General features: G+C 39.3%; 1 protein-coding gene across 1 annotated transcript; it reads left to right on the top strand.

Moving 5' to 3' along the window:
- The first annotated feature begins 14,414 nt into the window (after window positions 1-14,414).
- On the top strand, window positions 14,415-22,287 carry si:ch1073-15f19.2 (T-cell surface protein tactile). The gene is given in 9 exon segments (XM_051400596.1): window positions 14,415-14,679; window positions 14,909-15,250; window positions 15,510-15,851; window positions 18,321-18,433; window positions 18,608-18,764; window positions 20,462-20,896; window positions 21,546-21,654; window positions 21,865-21,982; window positions 21,984-22,287. Coding segments are annotated over 9 exon segments (1,725 nt in total). The 5' UTR covers window positions 14,415-14,597; the 3' UTR covers window positions 22,011-22,287.
- The last annotated feature ends 380 nt before the right edge of the window (window positions 22,288-22,667 follow it).

Raw genomic sequence — 22,667 nt, 5'->3', positions numbered from 1 at the left:
TGTGTGAGAGAGAGAGAGAGAGAGAGAGAGAGAGAGAGAGAGAGAGAGAGAGAGAGAGAGAGAGAGAGAAACAAGTACAAATACAAGTGGCAGAAAAATCAGGCATCATAGCTCACCCTCTGATCTAAGGGAGGGTCACTGTGACACTGAACATCAACTAACCTCTGCTAATGTGCAGAGTCTCCTAGTGGATTTCTAACAACATAAAAAAGAGACAGCTGGCTTGTCTCCAAACTGCTTATCATTCTGATTCTAACAAGAAAGTTAAGAACTGTGCAATCGATGAGGACATTATCATTTTTACAGCTCAGACCAGAGTACATCTTCTCCTCAATAGATTCAATCTTTATCTTTGTTTTGTTAAAATCTTGACTCCTCATTATTTGAACTCTGTAACTGAATCTGTTGCATAATATAAAGGGTTTCTATGTGTATAATTGATGTAGCGAGACATGATAGAAGCGCCGACCTGTTATTTAACTACATTAGATATATGCATCTTTATTAATCAGGAAGTGCAAACATTTATAGCTTGTGGCTTCAATGCTCGAGGCATGAAACAGTAACTGTGATGTGTTTTCACACCTTATAGCTACAGCAGCAGAACAGGAAGTGGGCTTTACTGTTGACCATAGCTGGGAGGAGGTGTTCCACACTATCAGCCTCTATTTGATGCTGTCTCGCAGCTTGTTCTGAGGGCTGACTAATCATGTTTATTTTTTGCACTCTCAGTAATATCCATAAATTGGTAGTTAAGGGCTTGCAGATGTCAGGGATACGTATGAAAAAGGCTAAAATACGTGCAAGGTACTGCTCTGTGTCTGCGGTAATTGGCAGCCGCCATACTTTAGGTGGCGCTGCTTCCTAGGCCCCTGAATGTATCTCATGTTTCTCACTGTAGACACAACCTCCTAATGTGTCAGAGTTTGTGCCCTCCAGTATTTATGCTCCAAACAGAATGTGAACATAAATAAAAGTAATAAAGCATGAGTGTTTTCACATAAAGGTGACAGAAAAAGAGAGTCACTTCTGTGGAAAGCAGAGTCAAGCAAGGTAAGGGTATAATCAAATCTTGAGTACATGAGAAGTGAAGTACACTGAGCTGAAAAGAGTTTTCTGTTCAGGAACTAACTTGAGCAGTAACATAGCAGTCGCAGAGGAACCACAGATAGAAACAGAGCTGAGCGAAGCAGATCAACAATCATCCCAGCTACACAGTTCATTAAGACTTGTTGTGTTGCACACAGTTAGCCCAGTACTTCATTGAGGGGGACAGCTAGATCATGCCCTTGTGGAATAGCATCACTGAGTGCATTTGGGACTGCAGTGCAACAGCAAGCTCCTGTCACAATAAGACATGTCACATGATGCTTCCAGGGACTACAAAACCAAAACACAACTGCACATTACGGGGTCTCTGCAGAGGCTTGAGGTTGACAATGTAAAGGAGACTTCTCTGTGGATCCAAATGAGACTACATAGTCAATTGTGTCAGACTGAATGCAGTTGAGCTCTCAAAGTCCGACTGGATATAAATATATTTAGGAATCGACCCCATCTCATAGAAATAATGTTTACTGTAAATGCAGCTAGTTTATTTTGCTAGGAACGTTTCAAGCAACTATTAACATTATGTTCCATAGTAATGTTTTCTTTTGCATGAAGTTGCAATTCAGGAAGGGACTATTTTGGGACTTCCTTATTATGTTAATAAAAAAAACTAATTCAGGTGGCATCACATTTCTTTCATGCATGGAAAAAAGGAAATTGCTGTTAGGAATATATTTAGAAGTTGTTATTTTTCCTATTTTGAGCAGTGTTTGTTTTGGTTATTTTTCACTTTTTTTGCTGTAAAGACTGTTTTAGGGGTTACCTAGTTGGTTGTTTACCAGCGTTACCTACTTTCGAATGCTTATATGACAAAACTGTCCCATATTTCTCTCATCATTTGTCGTTTCATATTTTGTTTCATGTACAAAAACAACTGCAAGAGGTCGCTTGTCAGGAAAACACAGACACAGTTTAAGCTATAGTTTTTGTGATGGGGACAGACGGGAAATTGCATTGCTTTATCATTTGTTGAAGGTTTCATGAACGTTGCAAATATTCCTCTGCCTGGACCATCATCTTGTCCTGTAATTATAAAAAGCAAGAGGGCAGATGATTAGGGAGTGAAAGCAACCTTGAAACATTCGTCCATACCTTTTTAATCAAGGCAAGAGAGGGAGGAGGTCTGGGGACGTCATTGTTTTTAAATCACTCGTAGTAGGTATTTTTTATATGCAATCTTTCTTTTTTATGTGTGAATACACTCTCCTTTTGTCCAAATGCTGCATTGGCATAGAGCCTACAGTTCAAATGGAGCAGCCAGCCAACCAGCTGGGTGTCAGGATGCACATACCATGACCATGCTATTTCTCAGTATGTGAATACTGGAACTGCTGTTGCTGCTGTGCTCTACAAGCTAACTAACTGGCTGTTTGCCTGAGCAAGAACAGTGGTAGTTGCATAAGCAGGCTTGATGTGGGTAGAGGAGCCAGACACAGATCCTGCTTTGTAATACTGAGATGTCTAATGTGTAATCGTCTTTGACATCCCATTTGCTGCCTCTGCTGGCTTTCTGAAGATGAAGAGCACTCCTATTTAACTTGTTTGTATTTGTGACATTGTGTAGATCTGCATGCAGAAGGTTATATAATCATCAACACATGAGATGTGTTCTGTTGTGTTTATGTGTATTGGTGTGCACCATTCTAAATATCATAAATGACAAGGAAGAGAAGTGAATAACATTGGTAAAGAAAATGCGCCATAATTGACTTTGCGGCAGCTCAGTCATTACAAATTTGCTGAAACTTATCAGACACAACAAGAACAAGAATCTAATAAAAGAAGAACAGGATCACATCAAGGTTTGTGAGCAAATCACTTATTTTTCCACTCCTTTGCCATCTCCTTCTCAACCTAAAAAGGACCTCACTGGTGGTTTTGGCCAATTAAAACTGTACATGCATTACATTACTGCCAGCTATTTTTCCAACATTTACTACACTACAATTTACACTTCAATTTTTAGATTGATTTCCTACTCTCTCCTCTCCTGGAAGGAAAATCAGGTCAGTGACCCTTTCCTGGTGGAGATTGTTTTCCTATAGAGTGGTTAGCAGTCTGAGAGTACACAAACCATGTAAAGTAGCAATTACCAAACATGAGAGAAATGATGCTGTCACAGTCTAAAAAGCATAAAGGCGCAAATCCTCTCAGCCTTGCTCACTTTCTTTCTGGTCCATGCACAGTAAACTGTAATTGTGTAATGCACAGGCAAATTTGAAGTCTTCTGCCTGAAGCTCCTCAGTGATGTGGCATGTGTGCAGGAACCTACAGTGAGAAGAACATCCTCTCTGGTAAACAAAGTCACAAGGGATACAGTGTCATTACAGCAACATCTTGGCCCTGATGAAGGCAGGATCCTTGGCAGTGCACTCCTTGGCCGGAATGGAGGTGGAATAGAGCATTATGCACACATACCTTTCATGTCTCTTCTGATAGAAGTGTTTTTGTGGCCCTTTTATCAACCACCCATGAGCAAATGGTCCCTTTGAGAACACTTACACAAAGGTCCAGCGAGCAAAGCAATACCAGGCATGAAATTTAGCTATCCAAACGGTAAAGGGACTGTTCTTATAAAGCACCTTTCTAGTCTCTCTGGCCACTCAAAGCCCTTTACACTACATGTTATATTCACCCAGTCACACACTGAAGAAGCAGCATTGGGAGCTGTTTGGGGTTCAGTATCTTGCACAAGGACACTTCGACATGTAGCTGGAAGAGCCGCACATGGATCCAGGAGTCTTTGACACAGAAGATCAAGAACTGAACACTGCCACTTTAGTGGAGAGGTTATTGCGGAAGAGCAGGAAATTCAAATTTTGAGACACTATGTGACATTTCTTGATGTATTTATCTTCAAATGTATTTTTAAAGGGTAATTAGGTGCACTTTATGAAGCATTCTAGTATTTTAGTCAGTGCCAAAGCTCTAGGGATGGCAATGTCTGTCTTTCTTGGGGCTTTTCCGCCACATTGCTCTTTATTGGTTTTCCATTGTGGAAATTACCTGTTACCTTGTATTTTTTTTTTCTTTTTTGTATAACCTCAAGGTTACAAGCGAGCTGAGTGGAAACTAAAAGGTGATTTGAAAACATCACAGATTGGTCAGAGGGAATTGTCACTCACGCAACATGAGACATCCAGTACAAACCCAGCCAAGCCACCATCAATAGCAACCAACTGACAAAGTGCAGACATATCACCACCCCTTTGTATCCTCTGTTATACGAGTTTTTGTGTGTATAGTCAGTGTGCGGTTGAGCAAGAGAGGAAGAGAAAGCAGCAGAGAGTTACGATGAATGCGAGCTGAGCAAAGCAAAAGGTAAGCAGTAAAGCTGCCAATCTGGCAGTAAATGTACAGTGTAAGTTACAGCTTGTCAGTGAATAAAGGCTGCAGCGGCTCAAGACCACAGTAAAGCTCCCGTGTGTTGTTTCGACGATCAACTCAGCCTACGTTGATGGGCATCTCTCTGCGGTGGAAAACAAAGTTGAGGTACCTTCTTTTCACCTCTTTGGGCCAAACTGATCTATCTCAACAAATTAGATATATTTCCTTGAAATTCATTTTCACTTTTCCTCTAGTGTCAATCCATTTTTGGTTCAGTATAAAATGTCTCAGCTATTGGATGGATTGCCATGGAATTTCTCCTCTTCAGGATGAATTGTAATAACGCTGGTAATCCCTTAAAGTTCCTTCTAATGCCATCATCAGGTCAAAATTATTATTAATTTGTCCAATACTCAACCAGAATACCTGCAAACCTAATTATTCCCACCAGCATCAGCTATCAATTGTCTTATGATGCTAAACTAAAGTGGTGAATATGGTAAATATCTGCTAAACATTGACACATTGTGACTGTAAGGCTGTTTTGGTCTAGATTTTTCATTTATGCCTACTTTCTAGGGGTGTGCATCTAGATACATAGGCTATGATACGATTCAGGAACAATGCATTTTAATATGGACCAATACAGTTCAATTTGATGCAATACAATGCAGTCTGATACAATTCTTAACATTTGTTCCCACTCTTGTCGCAACCTTTCACCTTTTCACGAAGGAGGAGTGTTTGCAGCAAAGCTTCAGTCAACCAGTTCATAACTTTAGAATCAGACCATCGACCAGTTCATGGTACATTTAGATTGATCGAGGGGTCTGCGTACTGATGAAGTCGCATCTTACGTTAAAACCGATTTCCTACATGTATCGGTAAATCTTTACACGCTCACTACTTACAGCAGTGAAGAAGGTTTGTTTCTGCCTTTCACTCTAATTATCATGTTGCTTTCTGAGGTTGTGTGAGATGTCACTGGCTTTCCAGCATAATTGGTGATTAAGAATATCTTTATGCAAGAGTAAGAACATGGGTCATATTTGAGCTGGTTTTGGAATCAGGACAGCATGCAAAGAATATACATATATAATAATCAGGTAGCGTAATACTGTGACTTTTTACATTAACATTAACAGACAGCTTGATATTTAAAATCAAACTTAATGGAATCTGTGATCATGATGAGATGCTAATTGCTGCTCTTAAAACTGCTCATATTATGAGCGGTTGTGAAGACTGGTATTACAAGAGCCGATCTGTCAGTCAGAGGGAGCTGAAGTGGAGATAATCATGTCGACTAATAGGAGGGGATGGTTGAAGAAGTGAAAGTGAAATTAGCCACAGGATAATGAGTCATGTCTCAATGTGACTCCGTTACGCCATGCCGGCACAGTAGCACCTTATGTCACTCCAAACACTGCTGCCTAGTTTGCATCTCTCTGCTTACTTCCGTAAGTCAGAGTGGACCACAGAAACCTCTGAGTGCTTTGTCAGCAGTTTTTCCATAAAACAAGGAAGCTATGATTTGTTACGTGGTCATAACAACTGACCTTCATCGCTCTCAGAAAGTGACACACTGATTATATGCTTTTCTTACACTGGGCACATCATCAATTGTGTATATTTGATGGCTATAAAATGCAGCAATATAACTGAGTAGAAAAGGGGGTGAGCAGAATAAGCTTGACCCACAGCTGCTGACCTAAGGTCATGTGAGCAATGTGATCTGAGCCGATTTGTTATGGTTTAATTTTATTTGGGAGGATCAAATTGGCACCAATCTTCAGCAAAAACCTAAAATTATTATTATTAAAAAAAAAGATCCCTGGCTCCTCCTGCCACATGTCAAAGTATCCTTGAGCAAGAAACTGAACCCCAAATTGCTCCCAATGCTGTGTGTCATCGGTGTGTGGATTTGAATTAATGAGCTAGTCTCTGTTCGATGGGCTTTGCCATCACGGTGTGAATGTGTGTGAAAGAGTGAATGTGGCATGCAGTGTAAAAGCCATTTATAAGTGTGTATGATATCCATGTGGGAGGATGTTGTAGGTAATGGCCTTTACTTAAGCAGCATTTTGAAGCCATTTGCTCTTATCTTTCATTGCTGAACTGCTTTACAAACTGTATTACTTTAGTAAAATTGGGTGCGCAGAATGTGACAAAAAACAAACAACACGGATTTCTGTGTTTAAAGCTCACATCATAATGCTTAGATGAGTGTGTGTGATCTGGTTACCTGATAACACATGTGATGTAGCAGTGGAATGGATTAAGAGAACAATTCCATCACAGACTACTGTTTTCTTTACAAAAATGACACATTTCTTGACAGTGGCCTATTATTACAAGACTGTCTGTAAAGAGCTGTTGTTGTTGTTGTCATGTTGCTGTTTTGTTCAGTGTAAAAAGAACCACTGCTCTCTTCCATTATAACACTTTGCTAAAACACATGCTGCTGCTAATGCCACTACGCACCGAATACCAACTGGGACACATCAAGAGACAATCAAATATAAGTAGTGCACAGTAGGAGCCAATATGGCTGTCCAAATATTGCCTCTATGATTATATTGAATTGGACTGGATGGAAGGAAAAAAACTGGAGGAGAGTTGTTTACTTGTCCCCTGCCCTAAAATAAGGTAGTACGCACACAAAAGCACACAGACATGTACTGTGCACACACATTTCTGAGCAAGATTACAGTTTTCTTTGTCACCATTCCAGTCAAATGATGGGCATAAATGCACCCTACTCTGCTAATCTTGACCCACAGTGAACGCGCTCAGGTTCCCTAGACAGGTTGTCAAATTCTTAAACCCTCTCAAATGTTATTATAGATATTAGCAGACAAAATACTTCAGTGAAAACTGTCAGACACAAGCTGCGTGTGTGTGTGTGTGTGTGTGGGTGCAATTGCATGAGGAACCATGCCTTAGCATGCGGAAGTGTTACTAGCTTGATAGAATGACCTAGGGGCTTCTTCCAAGAAGTTATGTGTAACTTTGTTGAGAAAAACTCAGAAAAGATCTTTTTACATCAGTTCAAATGTTCTATATTCAAGGTCCAGGGCTTTACTGACATGTTTTGTTTCCCCCCAGAAAAAACTACTGCATGTGCAGACATGGGACAAAAAAAAAAAAAAAATATATATATTATATATATATATATATTAGGCACAATTTGCTACAAAACAATAAAAGTATGTTTCTTACAAGTACATTTGTACTGTACTTGTCCTGACTTTTCTCAAATATTTTACAGCATGTGTCACAAGCTGATAGAAAAGTGGCAATTCTCTCAGCAAGATGACATAATCAAATGAGCGCCAGTAAACCTCCAAATAATGAAAAAAAACATGATGGAAATGTGACATTTCTGTTTGTTTCATATATTAATTTCATGAACATTACAGACTCCTCATCCCTCCACACAGATCTGATGTTTTAATAGATTTTTGGTCTCTTCAGTGGAGCAGAGGGTTCAATACATGCAAGTCACATTTCCACTTAGGTTTATTATGTGCAAATTGAAAATGCGCATAAAAATGTGTGCATGGAAACCCATCCAGTGTGACAGCATTTCTTAGGAGTTGTGATTCTGACCACTCTGAATGTAAGTCCAATATTCACTCACCTTTTAGCTGTGTTTTTTTCCACCAACTCACATAACATTACCTGGGTCTTTAGCTTCCTTACTTTATTTACTGGCTAATCACTACCTTTGTTTGTCTGCTGTTGTGTACTGAGCAGGCAGTGTAAACTGGATTTAACTGATTGTGTACACTGGAGATTTTTCTGTCAAAAACAGCTTCCTGTTGCTGCTGGAAATGAATTTAATGAGCGTGGTGTGATTGAATTATGCAGTAAATCTTCTGTCGGTAAAATCGAAGCAATGAGCTAAAAGAGCCTCTGTAGAGTCGCAGAGTTGAGAAATAAGGTTTGTGGATTCAACACAACTGTATGAATGACTTATTCACATTACACATTAGTGGTCGACCAATATGGGGTTTTCAATGGCTGATACTGATATTTAGAGAGCTGCGCTGCCAATGGCCAATGTCCACACCAAGAAGACTAGTGTACAATTCTTTTTTATAGCAAATTCAGGCATATGTTTACAGCAGGATGCTTAAAAGTTATAGTACAGTGCATAAAACTAACTCAGTCTATACAAAGCATATTCAACACTAATCAGTGGACGATATTCAAGAGAGAGACAGAAACAGACTCCTGAAGGGAAAGACATTGAAAAGTACAAGTTGGAGTATAGGGTAGAACACGGGATGGAGCAAGAGTATACCATAATGGGAATAAGCTAACAGTTGGAGCCTGAGGTTTTCATCTGTTGGGTTAGTTCTTCTTCAGTGGACTAAATCAGATCCCCAGGGGACTTGTATTCAAGCAAGAAGCCCTAAGACATCAGGGTAGAGATTCTGTACTAAAGCAAAAAATTAAGAAACTCCATTACTTCCAACCCAACAAATTTGCAAAACCTATTTGTGCTGTCAGAGACATCAGTGTAATTGCATGAGACAGTAAAAAGGGAAGTATGTCTCCCAACCCGTGTGATTCAGAGGAAAAAATGAGAATTAAGATTATATTAATTAAAATTTAACGGCTTTCACATAGAGGAAATCTGACTTGAAGTCATTGTTTTAGTGGCTTCATAAGCTCAAAAAACAATTTTAGATATAACAAATAAACTCCTCTTCACCACTGGAGGAAAGTGGCTGGATGCCATTTCTTTTGTCATGCAGAATTGCAAGTGGGAAAAAAAAACATTTTTAAAATCCTACATTGCCATCACATCCACTTTTATTCACCCTCTATGCTTTGTTTGATAGAGATATTTTATTCATATCCAGGGGATAATTGGGGATTATCGGCTCTAAGCTGGCATTTTGATGGCTTTTAAAGAACACTGATTTGCTCTGAGACAACCAATAGTGCATTTCTAACTATAGTTTTATTATGAGCTTTTCTGGAAGAGAGGGAACCATTGTGAAAACATGAGAGTTGTAATAAAGGGAATGACCTGAAACTAAAACTAAGTTGCACACCCAATTAAATCCATCTATTTAAACAGCCATTGTCTTAAAAGTGGCAGAGATTTTGCTGCAGTTTGTCATCAGTGACTCAAAGGTCTACAGGTGTCAGACCAAGGGGTGAAAGGAGCTCATATGATTGGCCATAATATCCCCCAACAGACCAATAGATGATGTATTGTACTGTATAATGTATTATCCAGCACCATACAGTATTAGGTTCAATATTTTTAGTCTCACTGAATAATTAGAGGCTGACTAAATATTCAGAAAAGTGCAACCATGCGTAAAATAGTTTGACTAGCATGTCCCCTCATTGGTTATAATTAGTTCAGTTGTTATGTTATTGTTCAGCTCATTGCAGTTTCCTGTGTTGCTTCTCATTGTGTCGTTCTTTTTACGAGGTGAGTGTGTGTGTGATTGAGTAATGAATAAATTGTAACATTTCTGTTTTTCCCACCTTACACCCCCATACACTATTCACCATTTAAACCACTAATTCTGTAGCCCATTGTGTATAGTCCTGACAAGCTATTAAACTCATTTTTATCCACCACAATGGCTCTCTCAATTTCTCCCTCCCTCCCTCACTCAGGCTCCCACTCCCGACAGTCTCCAAAATGTCATACTTTCATAAAGTTGTTCGGAGTTTTAAGTTGCTCAGTCATGGTTGTGCTTGTTATTTGTACCTATCCATTTATTCTTCAAAAGAAAAACTGAACTTTTTCCCAAATATTGGAGGTCATGAGGAAAACAGGAGACACATGAAAAGAACAATTGATGAAAGGGGAAAGAGGTAAAGACAGTCATCATAAATGTGTCATTTTCTGGATGGGTCAATGCCTGTCCGCAAAATAAGGGCAGCAATAAAAGACTGATGACGTGATGTTGGTCTTTCTGTCAGTCTATTCATGGTTCCTTGAACATGATTTTGGTAACCTCCCTACAATTTTGTGTAGCATCGCTGGTCAACCTGTCAACTTCACCCTACCTGAGGGTAATTCTTATGCACTGGGCTAACTTAGTAGTGAAATTAAAACATTCCCCATTGTTTCTGGGGTCCCCATGATGCTGCTTGTTAGCATGATGATGTTAGCATTTAACTCACCGCACCATTTTGCTATATACAGTATAGCCTCAAAGCATGGGTGTAGGATCTTAGTGTTGTTCAGTAACAGTTTAAAACATCACCATTACATGAATGAATGAGAGCCACTATATCCTCCACCGTATAGATTGAAGACAAAGGGTGCTGCGATTACATGATGAGAACCTCTGCGATGACTGCATCCAGAAAACCACTCAAGGAGGTGGTGGCTCAGTTATGGTATGGGCCGGTATTTATCATGGAGGAAAAACGCCATTGGTAGTGCTGGATGGAAACATCAACGCCGTTGTGTACCGGGACGTCCTGGAGAACCATTGCCTCCCACATGCAAGAAGGATCTATGGGAACAACTTTAGGCTGCAAGACGACAACGCAGGAGCACATAGGGCAGCTGTAGTGACAGAATTTCTTGATGCAGAGGAGGTGCCATGGCCTGCTTGCTCCCCGATATGAACCCTATCGAGCATGCCTGCGATGTCTTAGGCTGAGCCCTTAATGAGAGGGACAATATTCCTCAGAGTCGACAGGAATTAGCCCCGGGATCTGACCCATTGATGACATCAACAAGCTTGTGGACAGTATGCCACGATGTCTTAACGCATTGATCCATGTCAGGGGTGGCCATACTACATATTAGTGACTGAGTGACATTTAAAAGAGTAATATTGGACATTCTTATGCATGAAATACCCTCAAATATGTGTTTCCTGTTAAATTGATCGAGGTTGAAAAAGCCCCTTAACCCTTTTGTTCAATACCCCCAATTTTGTTTAAGCCTGAAAGCACAGTTTGCAAAGGTTGATTGTGGTTTAATTTTCACTGTGGTGTGTTTGGAAGAGATTGATCAATAAAGTTTTGAGAAGATATACACTTTATCTACCAAGAATAAATCACATTGTCACAATCATTTCATGAGAAGAGGTAAAAAATATTTTATTCCAACCTTATGGACAACAGTGTATATATAAGTTACACATAATTTACACCAGATCATGTGTGAACCATGATCAGTATCAGATATGATGTTTAAAATTGGAACAAGTTACACTCACTGTTATATTTAGCAGTAGAACATTAAAAGTCTCTCAGTTTCTATCTGGTTTGTAGTCAGACAATCTGTACAACATGCCCAGATTTTAATAATACATTGCCTCTAAAAATCAAACTCGTTCACAGAAGTAGCACTGTGCTCACAGCTAAACTGAGCAGTGAATGTGGCTAAGTGAGGGGTGCAGCATGTGTAAATGAATATTAACACCGGTCACATACCCCCTTGAGGTCAGCAGACACGCAAAATACACCTCACACACACACACACACACACACACACACACACACAGATAGAAATAACACACAGAGTTCACAATTAGTGTTCTCGTGCAATGTGCTGCTGCAAAAGTGCAATTCGCTGCAGGTCACAGGGGTATCCAGGAGCCCTAGAGACCCTCAGAGCAAGGCGTAACCTCAGTGTGTAACTATTAATGTGTGCAGGGGGTGCATGGGGTGCAGGGCACAGGACTTTCTGTCCTTCTCATTACATGAAAAAAAGCAGAAGAAAAGTAGAGCCTTTCAAAGTCAGTAAATCACTTCATTTTTTTTTTAATGTTTTTGTCTGGAACATTGTGAAGTGATGACAAACTAAAATACTGCTTATCAGCCAAACGCCTCACATTTTGTTCTCATCGTTCTTCTTGGACCACTGAATGAAGTCGTCACAGTGATGTTACATTCTGACAGAAATCCTTGAGACTTCCATGACACCCCCGGGGAAGTGATGCTGCCCTTATCAAGTGGAGTAATGCAGCAAGGTCCCCTTACACTTGATAAAACACTGACAGAATACTGATAGACATCTCCCTTTGGATAGCAGTCACTCTTCTAAGCCCTAATTTAAGTTCTAAAGGTCATACACAGAATATGACTGTAAAATTATCAATCATCTAAATGCATTGAGGGGTCTACAGGGAGTATTAATAATAAATGAAAGCGGATAGCTCATAATATGTGAAGGAGAGAGGAAAAGACAGAAAGCTGTTTGGATAACATGATTTTGTGATACTAATAATAGTTAATATCGCTTTCTTTCTGATTAGCTAATGAAATTAGATACCAAGACATTGCCACCCTAACCGCTGGAAATTGCCACCAATTCATATCAACAGGTTTATTCCGAATCCCTGAATGTTTTTTTTTGATAAGACATTTGCCTTATAATCAGCATTTTCTTATGCTATCAGTATGCACAAAGATTTAGCCTTTGGTTAGAAGATTCAAACAGATTTCCCAGTTTGTTCTTATGATCTGTGTTAATTAAGTGTAGTCATATGAGGCCATCCCTCTCAAAGCTGCAGACAGATTCAATTCTTTGAAGAATGAAATCATGCAATAGAAATCCAGTGTTGTGGCATAATGTCTTACAGGAATAATATTGCTTGTCTCTAAAGAATAGGGTAAACAAATTATTTAATTAGAGTAATAAAATTACATTTCCAGAATTGCCCATTATTTCCTTTTATCTCTTTATCCCAGCAGCAAGTGTGACAAGCTAAGTTCCACTCTGAGACATTAACAAGCACCGGAGGAGAAACAAGTCTGTAATGTGAAGGCCAAACAATACAAAGTAATCAACTTATCAAATTTTTAAGTCATATTATCTTTATAAGTGAGTAAAATAACGCTATAATGCATGATCTTCCTTCTGTTTAGTGGCTCACCATGAAAAGAAGACAAACAGAATATTGACCAACAGATGGAGCTAAAAGGAATGTTTGCTCATAAAGACACTGTATTACATCAAACTTTGAGTTAATTACAAAATGTAGTCCACATATACACTTGCATAAACTCAATTTAACCTCAAGTGATGTATAATTGTTAAACCTGAACATGTTTGGACTTCCAAAGAACATTAATTCATCTTTTAGTCCTGACTGTGTTTGTGTGCTCCCTTGGTATCTTTCTTCCTGGATGATTTAGATCATCAGTGATGTAATCTAAAACCAAATGAGTCAGTTCTCCACAACCTGACAATACGAATAAATAATAATTTCTGTAAATAAATCACTGTGTCTGTTGCAAATGGAGGTTTTCACCACAATGCTATAGCACTAGGGATGGGCGATACCACACTTTTAGGATTCGATACAATACCCATACTTTTTCTTGCAATTTTTTCTGCACACCGATACTGATCATTTCCTATTGGCAATTTTTTTTCAGTCAAAATATTATTACACTTAAGGCAAATCACATGACAAATACTGGCCATGTATCCCAAATGTATTATGTGCAATACATAATAAAACAAAAAGTTAAATAACATAACGTAAATATGAATGAAATAAATTAAATATGAACAAAAACATGCACACTTTCCTCACTTATTTCTAAAAAAAACAAAAAACTGTATGTTGAAGTAAATATGTAACAGTGTACCCTTTCACTGAAGTAACAAAAAGCAGAAACAAGAGAGGTGTTTGACATTAACTTTGTAAAGCACAAAACAGATGACAGAACAGTAATAACAGAGTTAGTAGAAATTTGTTACATTTATTTATTTATTTTTAAGTATTTTGGGGGGCTTTTTATTGCCTTTATGATAGTGACAGCTGAAGACCGGGCCGGCTGAGTCGCACGTTTGACGCTCATATTGTTCCCTTGTCACGTGACACGGGCCAGCTCAATACGTCGCCAGGTACGGGGGTGACTCGGCACATAGTAATTGAAGTAAGCTATGCAAAACAGCTGAAAGTGATGCATGCACCCCGGTTCTTATTTGTTAGTTGACATCGATATTTGTTTAAGGAAATCGATGCCACACGAGTAGCGTGTGAGTATCGATATATCGATACCACAGGATCGATACGCCCATCCCTATCGTATGTATCTGTGTGGCTTCCTGTAGAGATAGGTCATCCACCTCACGGTTATGCCCGACTCTTTAACCTCAGTCAACAGTCTCTACTGTTTCTGTCGTTGGTGAATCCTGATTGATCGTAATGAGTTTGGGGAGCTCAGACATGACTGGAAGTGCATTGGGAACTGTCTTTTCCCTCCTGCTCCTTGCCTCTAATATACAAGGTAATCCTGGACCACATGTTCTGTTGCTCATATTATATAGCTGCAAAGATATTCGCCATGGGTTTGAAATGTGTATCGGCTTCTGGTGTGACAAGCTGCCTCAGTATAATGCTCTGATGTTATCTGCCTGCATCCCAGTGGACTGCAGTCTGTAATATCAACTTAAAAGTATAGGTTATTTTGTCTCCTCACTTTTCTTGTTTCCAATGTTATCTGATGTGCTTGACAGGTCGCTGGGAAGTTGAGGTGTTCCATAATGAAAAGATGGAGGCAGTAGAGGGCCAGGACGTTACCTTACCCTGTACTGTAAAAAACAGTGCTGGTATGCAGATTGTCTCTATTGAATGGAGTAAGAGTAATAACAACAACAACGAAAAGCTGGTTGTGTTTAATCCAATCTTCGGAGTCCACACATTTTGGCCTAATGTCACCATCCAAATTGAGAACAAGTCAATGGGCTCCAATCTAAAACTTTCTGGGGTGACAAAATGGGACAGTGGTATCTATATTTGTGACCTTTCAATGTTTCCTATGGGTTTCATCAGGAGAGAAACAGAGCTAACGGTCAAAGGTAAGACGAAGGCAGATACATGCCAAGCCGTACTCACATACCTCAAACAGACTCAAACAGTATTCACAAGATTTAATATTTGAATGATAATGCAGTAACTTTCTATCTAATTATCCATTGCATATATTTAATGTTACTCCTGATTACATCAGAACGCTGCTCCTCTGCCAATCTCAGCGGTTATTTACTTCTGAGCAAATGTATGTAATAATTGCAAGAACACTTTTCTTGTTTCCAATGTTATCTGATTGCTTGACAGGTCGCTGGGATGTTGAGGTGTTCCATAATGAAAAGATGGAGGCAGTAGAGGGCCAGGACGTTACCTTACCCTGTACTGTAAAAAACAGTACTGATAGCCAGATTGTCGGTATTGAATGGAGTAAGAGTAATAACAACAGCAACGAAAAGCTGGTTGTGTTTAATCCAATCTTCGGAGTCCACACATTTTGGCCTAATGTCACCATCCAAATTGAGAACAAGTCAATGGGCTCCAATCTAAAACTTTCTGGGGTGACAAAATGGGACAGTGGTATCTATATTTGTGACCTTACAACATTTCCTATAAGTTCCATCAGGAGAGAAACAGAGCTAACGATCAAAGGTAAGACAAAGGCAAACACATGCAAAGCCGTACTCACATACCTCAAACAGACTCTGCAGTATTCACAAGATTTAATATTTGAATGATAATGCAGTAACTTTCTATCTAATTATCCATTGCATATATTTAATGTTACTCCTGATTACATCAGAACGCTGCTCCTCTGCCAATCTCAGTGGTTATTTACTTCTGAGCAAATGTATGTAATAATTGCAAGAACACTTCTGCAGTAAGAGCTTACTTTCAGTTCATTTTCATCCAGCGGACACTCCAGGAAGTTACTACTACTGGGGAAGAAACAGTTCCAGCATTTAACTCCCCATGAAACCACAACTTGTTGGTTTCTTATTTTGGTTTGTTCGGATTAAACAATCAAGGTATAAGATGTAAATTAGGGACCTTTAGAGGTTGGTGGGCAGATTTTGATAACTTTAGAACCAGGGTAACTGTTTGCCCCTAATTCTAAGCTAACTGGCAACATTTTTACCGTACAGATATGAGTGGCATTGATTTTCTCATTTAACTCAAGCAAGAAAGCGATTAAGTATATTTACCAACAGGTGAAAATATGCTATTAACTTGAATGCTGTTAACATGTACAAACAGATTTTCTATATCAGATATTTCTTATGTTACAAGTATGCGCTATGGAGCTCCGAGAAATGATGTTTCTGATACTGCAGATACAAAATCAAAACAGTACTGTGCATTGTTGGTGACAGGATGTTTAATATAGATTTCCCTGCTTTGCTTCTTTCAGATGTTGCAGAATATTGACCAACAGATGGAGCTAAAAGGAACAATTGCTCATAAAGACACTGTATTACATCAAACTTTGAGTTAATTACAAAATGTAGTCCACATATACACTTGCATAAACTCAATTTAACCTCAAGTGACGTATAATCGTTAAACCTGAACATGTGAAGACTTAATTAATAAAAGTTAAGTTTGTTCCAAAGAACATTAATTAATCTTTTAGTCTTGATTGTGTTTGTGTGCTCCCTTGGTATCTTTCTTCCTGGATGATTTAGATCATCAGTGATGTAATCTAAAACCAAATGAGTCAGTTCTCCACAGCCTGACAATAAGAATAAATAATGTCTGTAAATAAAGCACTGTGTCTGTTGCAAATCTGCTTTGCACCAGAGGTTTCCACCACAACGCTTCAGCACTACACAAATGACTCACTCGTACGACTCTGTGTGGCTTCCTGTAAAGATAGGTCATCCTGTTCTCTGTCTCACGTCTGTGCCCGACTCTTTAACCTCAGTCTACAGTCTCTACTGTTTCTGTCGTTGCTGAATCCCTCAATGGCTTCAGCCTGATTGATCGTAATGAGTTTGGGGAGCTCAGACATGACTGGAAGTGCATTGGGAACTGTCTTTTCCCTCCTGCTCCTTGCCTCTAATATACAAGGTAATCCTGGACCACATGTTCTGTTGCTCATATTATATAGCTGCAAAGATATTCGCCATGGGTTTGAAATGTGTATCGGCTTCTGGTGTGACAAGCTGCCTCAGTATAATGCTCTGATGTTATCTGCCTGCATCCCAGTGGACTGCAGTCTGTAATATCAACTTAAAAGTATAGGTTATTTTGTCTCCTCACTTTTCTTGTTTCCAATGTTATCTGATGTGCTTGACAGGTCGCTGGGAAGTTGAGGTGTTCCATAATGAAAAGATGGAGGCAGTAGAGGGCCAGGACGTTACCTTACCCTGTACTGTAAAAAACAGTACTGGTATCCAGATTGTCTCTATTGAATGGAGTAAGAGTAATAACAACAACAACGAAAAGCTGGTTGTGTTTAATCCAATCTTCGGAGTCCACACATTTTGGCCTAATGTCACCATCCAAATTGAGAACAAGTCAATGGGCTCCAATCTAAAACTTTCTGGGGTGACAAAATGGGACAGTGGTATCTATATTTGTGACCTTTCAATGTTTCCTATGGGTTCCATCAAGAGAGAAACAGAGCTAACGGTCAAAGGTAAGACAAAGGCAGATACATGCAAAGCCGTACTCACATACCTCAAACAGACTCTGCAGTATTCACAAGATTTAATATTTGAATGATAATGCAGTAACTTTCTATCTAATTATCCATTGCATATATTTAATGTTACTCCTGATTACATCAGAACGCTGCTCCTCTGCCAATCTCAGTGGTTATTTACTTCTGAGCAAATGTATGTAATAATTGCAAGAACACTTCTGCAGTAAGAGCTTACTTTCAGTTTATTTTCATGCCTCTGGCCTATTGTTTTTCCCTCATCAGTCGTATAGTTGTCGTGGGCACAATACACCTTTACATTCTTTTCAGCTGCAAGTGACCTGAAGGTATATTATGATCCAGACAGAGGCAGAGGACAGTTACAGAAGGTGTTGTTTATGTGTACTGCATCAGACTTTATATTTATTATTTTTGTGTTGTCAATCCAAAATAATCTCATATTTTTTCTCTATTAGATGCTGATGTTAAATTAATGTGTGATAACAATAGCACAGTTGAGGTCCATGCTGGAGGAAATGTGACCATTCACTGCACAGCGTCCCCTAATGCACAGTTCTGGTGGATCAAGGTAACGGGAAATCAGTTAATCAGCCCATTTCTGCCATTCCAGTGAATTTCACTTTATTCAATGTACGTCAAGATGATCTGATTACCTCTGACATCAAAACCTACAACACAAAAACATCTTTTCAGTGTGACAGGTATTCATACTCTATGCTTCATAATCTTGTTTTGCGGCCAGAACAAGATGCTGGTGTCAGAGAATGAATATCTGGAGCTCTTGTGGGTGACTGATGCTCACGCGGGGGTTTACACACTGACTGTCGAAACAGGAAGCAAATATCTGCACACAGAGTTTATCATCACAGTGGTAACAGCAACCACAAGCTTAAAGACAGGTGAGCTTCATTTCTTTTCTGCTATTTTTCTCTTTGTGTCGTATTCAATTTCAGCATTTCCTCAGGGCTGGATTAACAATCTAGCAGAGGGCCCAAGAGACTGAATGACTTAATAAACTGCACTGGACCAGAGAGCTGATACTTGACTTTTGTTATTATAGTTCAGCTCATTCAATTTTAATTTTAATTAGCTGAAAGGAAAGGGAGAGATTCAAAGGATTTTGAAGCTGCCAGCCATGTTATGAGAACATACCAGTAACTGTGAATAAAATGAGAACTACAGAACTTTTAGAGTGAAACTCTCAATTATTTGGTGCAAATCAATTCCCCCGTGTGATTTAGGGTTAATACTGAACTAAGTTGAACTAAAACAGCATTCAGTTTCCAATTGTAAAACAACCAAACTGCATGTCGTCGTCCCCCCACTGGGGATATGGTTTAGTATAACACTGTGATGGGCTCTGCTTAAGCAGGAAAGTAATGTCTACTTCTCATCCTGTATACGTGTGTCTCATGAGAATTTGAATACGAAACAAAAGAGAGAGCACAAGCCACACAGACGTGAGAAGTTCACTTCCTGCTCTCTCTACTTTCAAACCACATGAGCAAACACACTCAACAGAGCCTCAGCAGCGTCTCTAAATAATGACATGGGGTGAGAGCACAATCTATTGGACACACTGGAGTAGTACAGCCCAAATGAAGGGTTGAAATGATGCTAGTAAATAAGAACAATTTGGCACAATTTCAATCTCAGCTGTGTCTCAAAGGGGATGTCAGCTGAGATAAAAAAAAATTGATCTGTACAGGTGTCTTTATGGGGCTATGCAAGGTAGCAGAGAAGAATTGACACAAAATGGATTAACTGAACTCATTACTTAGGAATACATATACAACGTACCATTGAATTTGCAATTCATGCCCACTCCGTTGCCTCAGGAATCGGTGCCTACAGCTTCACGGTCCAGGTTCTTGAATGAGCTCTTTGACTTACTTTACCTATTGATTATGCACAAAGTGCACATAAATAACAACCCTGTCACTGTTTTAATGAAGTATCACTGCGCTGGGTATTTTAAAGTTCTTTGGTGAATAACTGATTCTGACTTTCTACTCTTTTTTTTAGTTTTCCAATGTGAAGCTCGTTAAAGGAACAGTTCCACATTTTGTGTAAAAAGACAACTTGCTATTTCTTAGCTGGGAGCAGTTGCCAGGCAACCAGCGGACACTCCAGGAAGTTACTACTCCTGGGGAGGAAATAGTTTTAGCATTTAACTCCCCATGAAACCACAACTTGTTGGTTTCTTATTTTGGTTTGTTCGGATTAAACAATCAAGGTATAAGATGTAAATTAAGAACCTTTAGAGGTTTGTGGGCAGATTTAAAAAAAACTTTAATTCTAAACTGGCTACTGGTTCCTGCTACATTTTTACCGTACAAGCATTGATTTTCTCATTTAACTCAAGCAAGAAAGTGATTAAGTATATTTCCCAACAGGTCAAACTATGCTATTAACTTGAATGCGGTTAACATGTACAAACAGATTTTCCATATCAGATATTTCTTATGTAACAAGTGTGCGCTATTGAGCTCCGAGAAATGATGTTTCTGATACTGCAGATACAAAATCAAAACAGCACTGTGCATTGTTGGTGACAGGATGTTTAACATAGATTTCTCTGCTTTGCTTCTTTCAGATTTTGCGACAGTGTCACCACAGCCTAATGTTACTCAGGACGGTTTGACCGAATCAGCAGACAGTGGCCTTACCACATCACAGAGCAATGGGCTTTCAACCATTGACACCAACGTAACCTGGACCATGAGTACGGACACTGACGTAACAGATGGAGAGCATAAAGTCTCTTATACAAGTCATACACATATCAGTGACACATCATCCCCTGCCACGCACACTGACCCCTATCACTTCAACTACTCCACTGATCAGGAGATAAACACATCCACCACTTCTGACCAAGCAGTGGCCAGCAATCTATCCACAACACATAGTTATGGTAGTACATTGTCCACATCCACGCAGGAGACGTTGCTTCCAGGAGTCAATTCTTCAACTAGCCCAGATGAATCCAGCACCCTGAGAAACATTACAGAAAACTCTGACAACTGTGGTGCAAACAGAACTGGAAATATACTAGTCACTGAGGATGGAGGTAATAATTGCTTAATATTTCACAGTTAATTGGTCCATGTTGGCAATACCCTCCCATGAATGCTACTTTTCAAGGATAGAATCTGTGATCGAAAAATGATCAACAATGTGTTATACTGTGCATCTCCAGTCTTGAGTGTCAGAGTCCCAGAATCATCCAACATCCCTTTGTTTGCCTGAAATTGGCTTTTTAGAGCTCTTAGATTGTTTTGGGCACATAATTTGTTCTTCTGCCAACGTGGTTAGCATTGTTTGTGGTTTACGAGGTGAGCCAAAGTAACAAAGCTAAATGCTCAACAGGCAAGGCCCATTAAAAAGTACAGATGAATATTAGCCATAGTTTATTTGCCTTCCCCATCTGCATCTTCATCACTTATGGAGGCTAACTTCTGGGGTTGGAGTCTGACCAGCGGAGAGGGAGGACTGCAGGACACACATTTCTGCCTCAAGGCAAAAGGTTTCATATTGTAGCTTTACATTTATTATCAATATTTGTTGGAGTCTGCTAGGTTTCACCAGAGCAAGCTGGTCAATATCTTACAAGCACATGTTTAGCTGCTGTTGTTCTCCAAAATGACACTTTCTCCCTCTCTGAATATGCTTCCTAGATACTGATCGTGTACGGAGTCATCTTTTGTTGGTGTTAACCCTCATTCCACTGCTGGTATTGATCGCTGTGTTTGGCTTCCTCTACAGGAAACGAATTATAAAGGAGAGGTAAAATTCTTGTTACCTATCCATTCAAGCATCCTCTACACCTGCTTGCATTTATTCAGGGTCATGCACTGGGTGACCCTGAAAGACATGAAAAATCAATGGATCCAATAGATGAACATGACCTATAACAACTCCATGCTTCTTGGACGGAGCTAACTTTCTAGTTATGCCACCAGTCAATATCTGTGCTCTCTCTCTCTCTCTCTGTAGGATGGATCTACCGCCTCCGTTCAAACCCCCTCCTCCTCCAGTCAAGTATACATCTGCAAGACACTGTGAGATTTCAACACAGCCTTTCCCCACTTCAAGGTGTAACTCTATATCAGAACCGATATGACGCAAAAGTTTGTATATGATGTTTGATATATTGCACAATGACAGTTGATAAATTGCATGCAGTAATTGTGGGGGTGCAGTGTAAGCTGTATCCAGTTTTGATTACATGTAGAATTACAAAATGTATTTTCCATAGTAGTTGCAGGCAAAGGTACAAATGTGGGTTGTGTGTGTATCTGCGTTGGGTGGGGCCTTTGGTATTGTGTATAAAATGTGTTTATGGTTCTTATTTTTTGTATCAAATGTATTAAAATTAAAGCAATGCAATAATAATAATAAATAAATAAATAAATAAAAGCTGGTTTAATTTCACTCTGAAATGACTGTGAACACTACAGGTGCTTGTGTTAATTACTTTTTCTTCTCACATTCTTGCAATATTATATTCACTGTATCTTTCTAATACATTCATTTGGATTTCCCAGCTATTGTATCTTATGCAGCAGTAAACAAGCACTCTATTTGCATATAAACAGAGCTGTATATGGCTGATCTATGTACTGCGTTATTTACAGATCTGCCTTTCATCTGTGATTTAGGATTTCCTGCCCAGGAGCCCAATGACTTCTTATAACATCACTATAACACAGCTGTTTAGTGCTGATGTTGTGAACTGAGTGGTGGGTCTATATCAAAGACCAGTGTTGTCCACATGTACCACAGAGTGACACTTGAGT

The sequence above is a fragment of the Dicentrarchus labrax genome, unplaced genomic scaffold (assembly GCF_905237075.1).
Source record: "Dicentrarchus labrax unplaced genomic scaffold, dlabrax2021, whole genome shotgun sequence".
NCBI classification, from domain to species: domain Eukaryota; kingdom Metazoa; phylum Chordata; class Actinopteri; family Moronidae; genus Dicentrarchus; species Dicentrarchus labrax.
The sequence above is the reverse complement of the archived record's forward strand: the minus strand, read 5'-3'. Positions and strand labels throughout refer to the sequence as shown.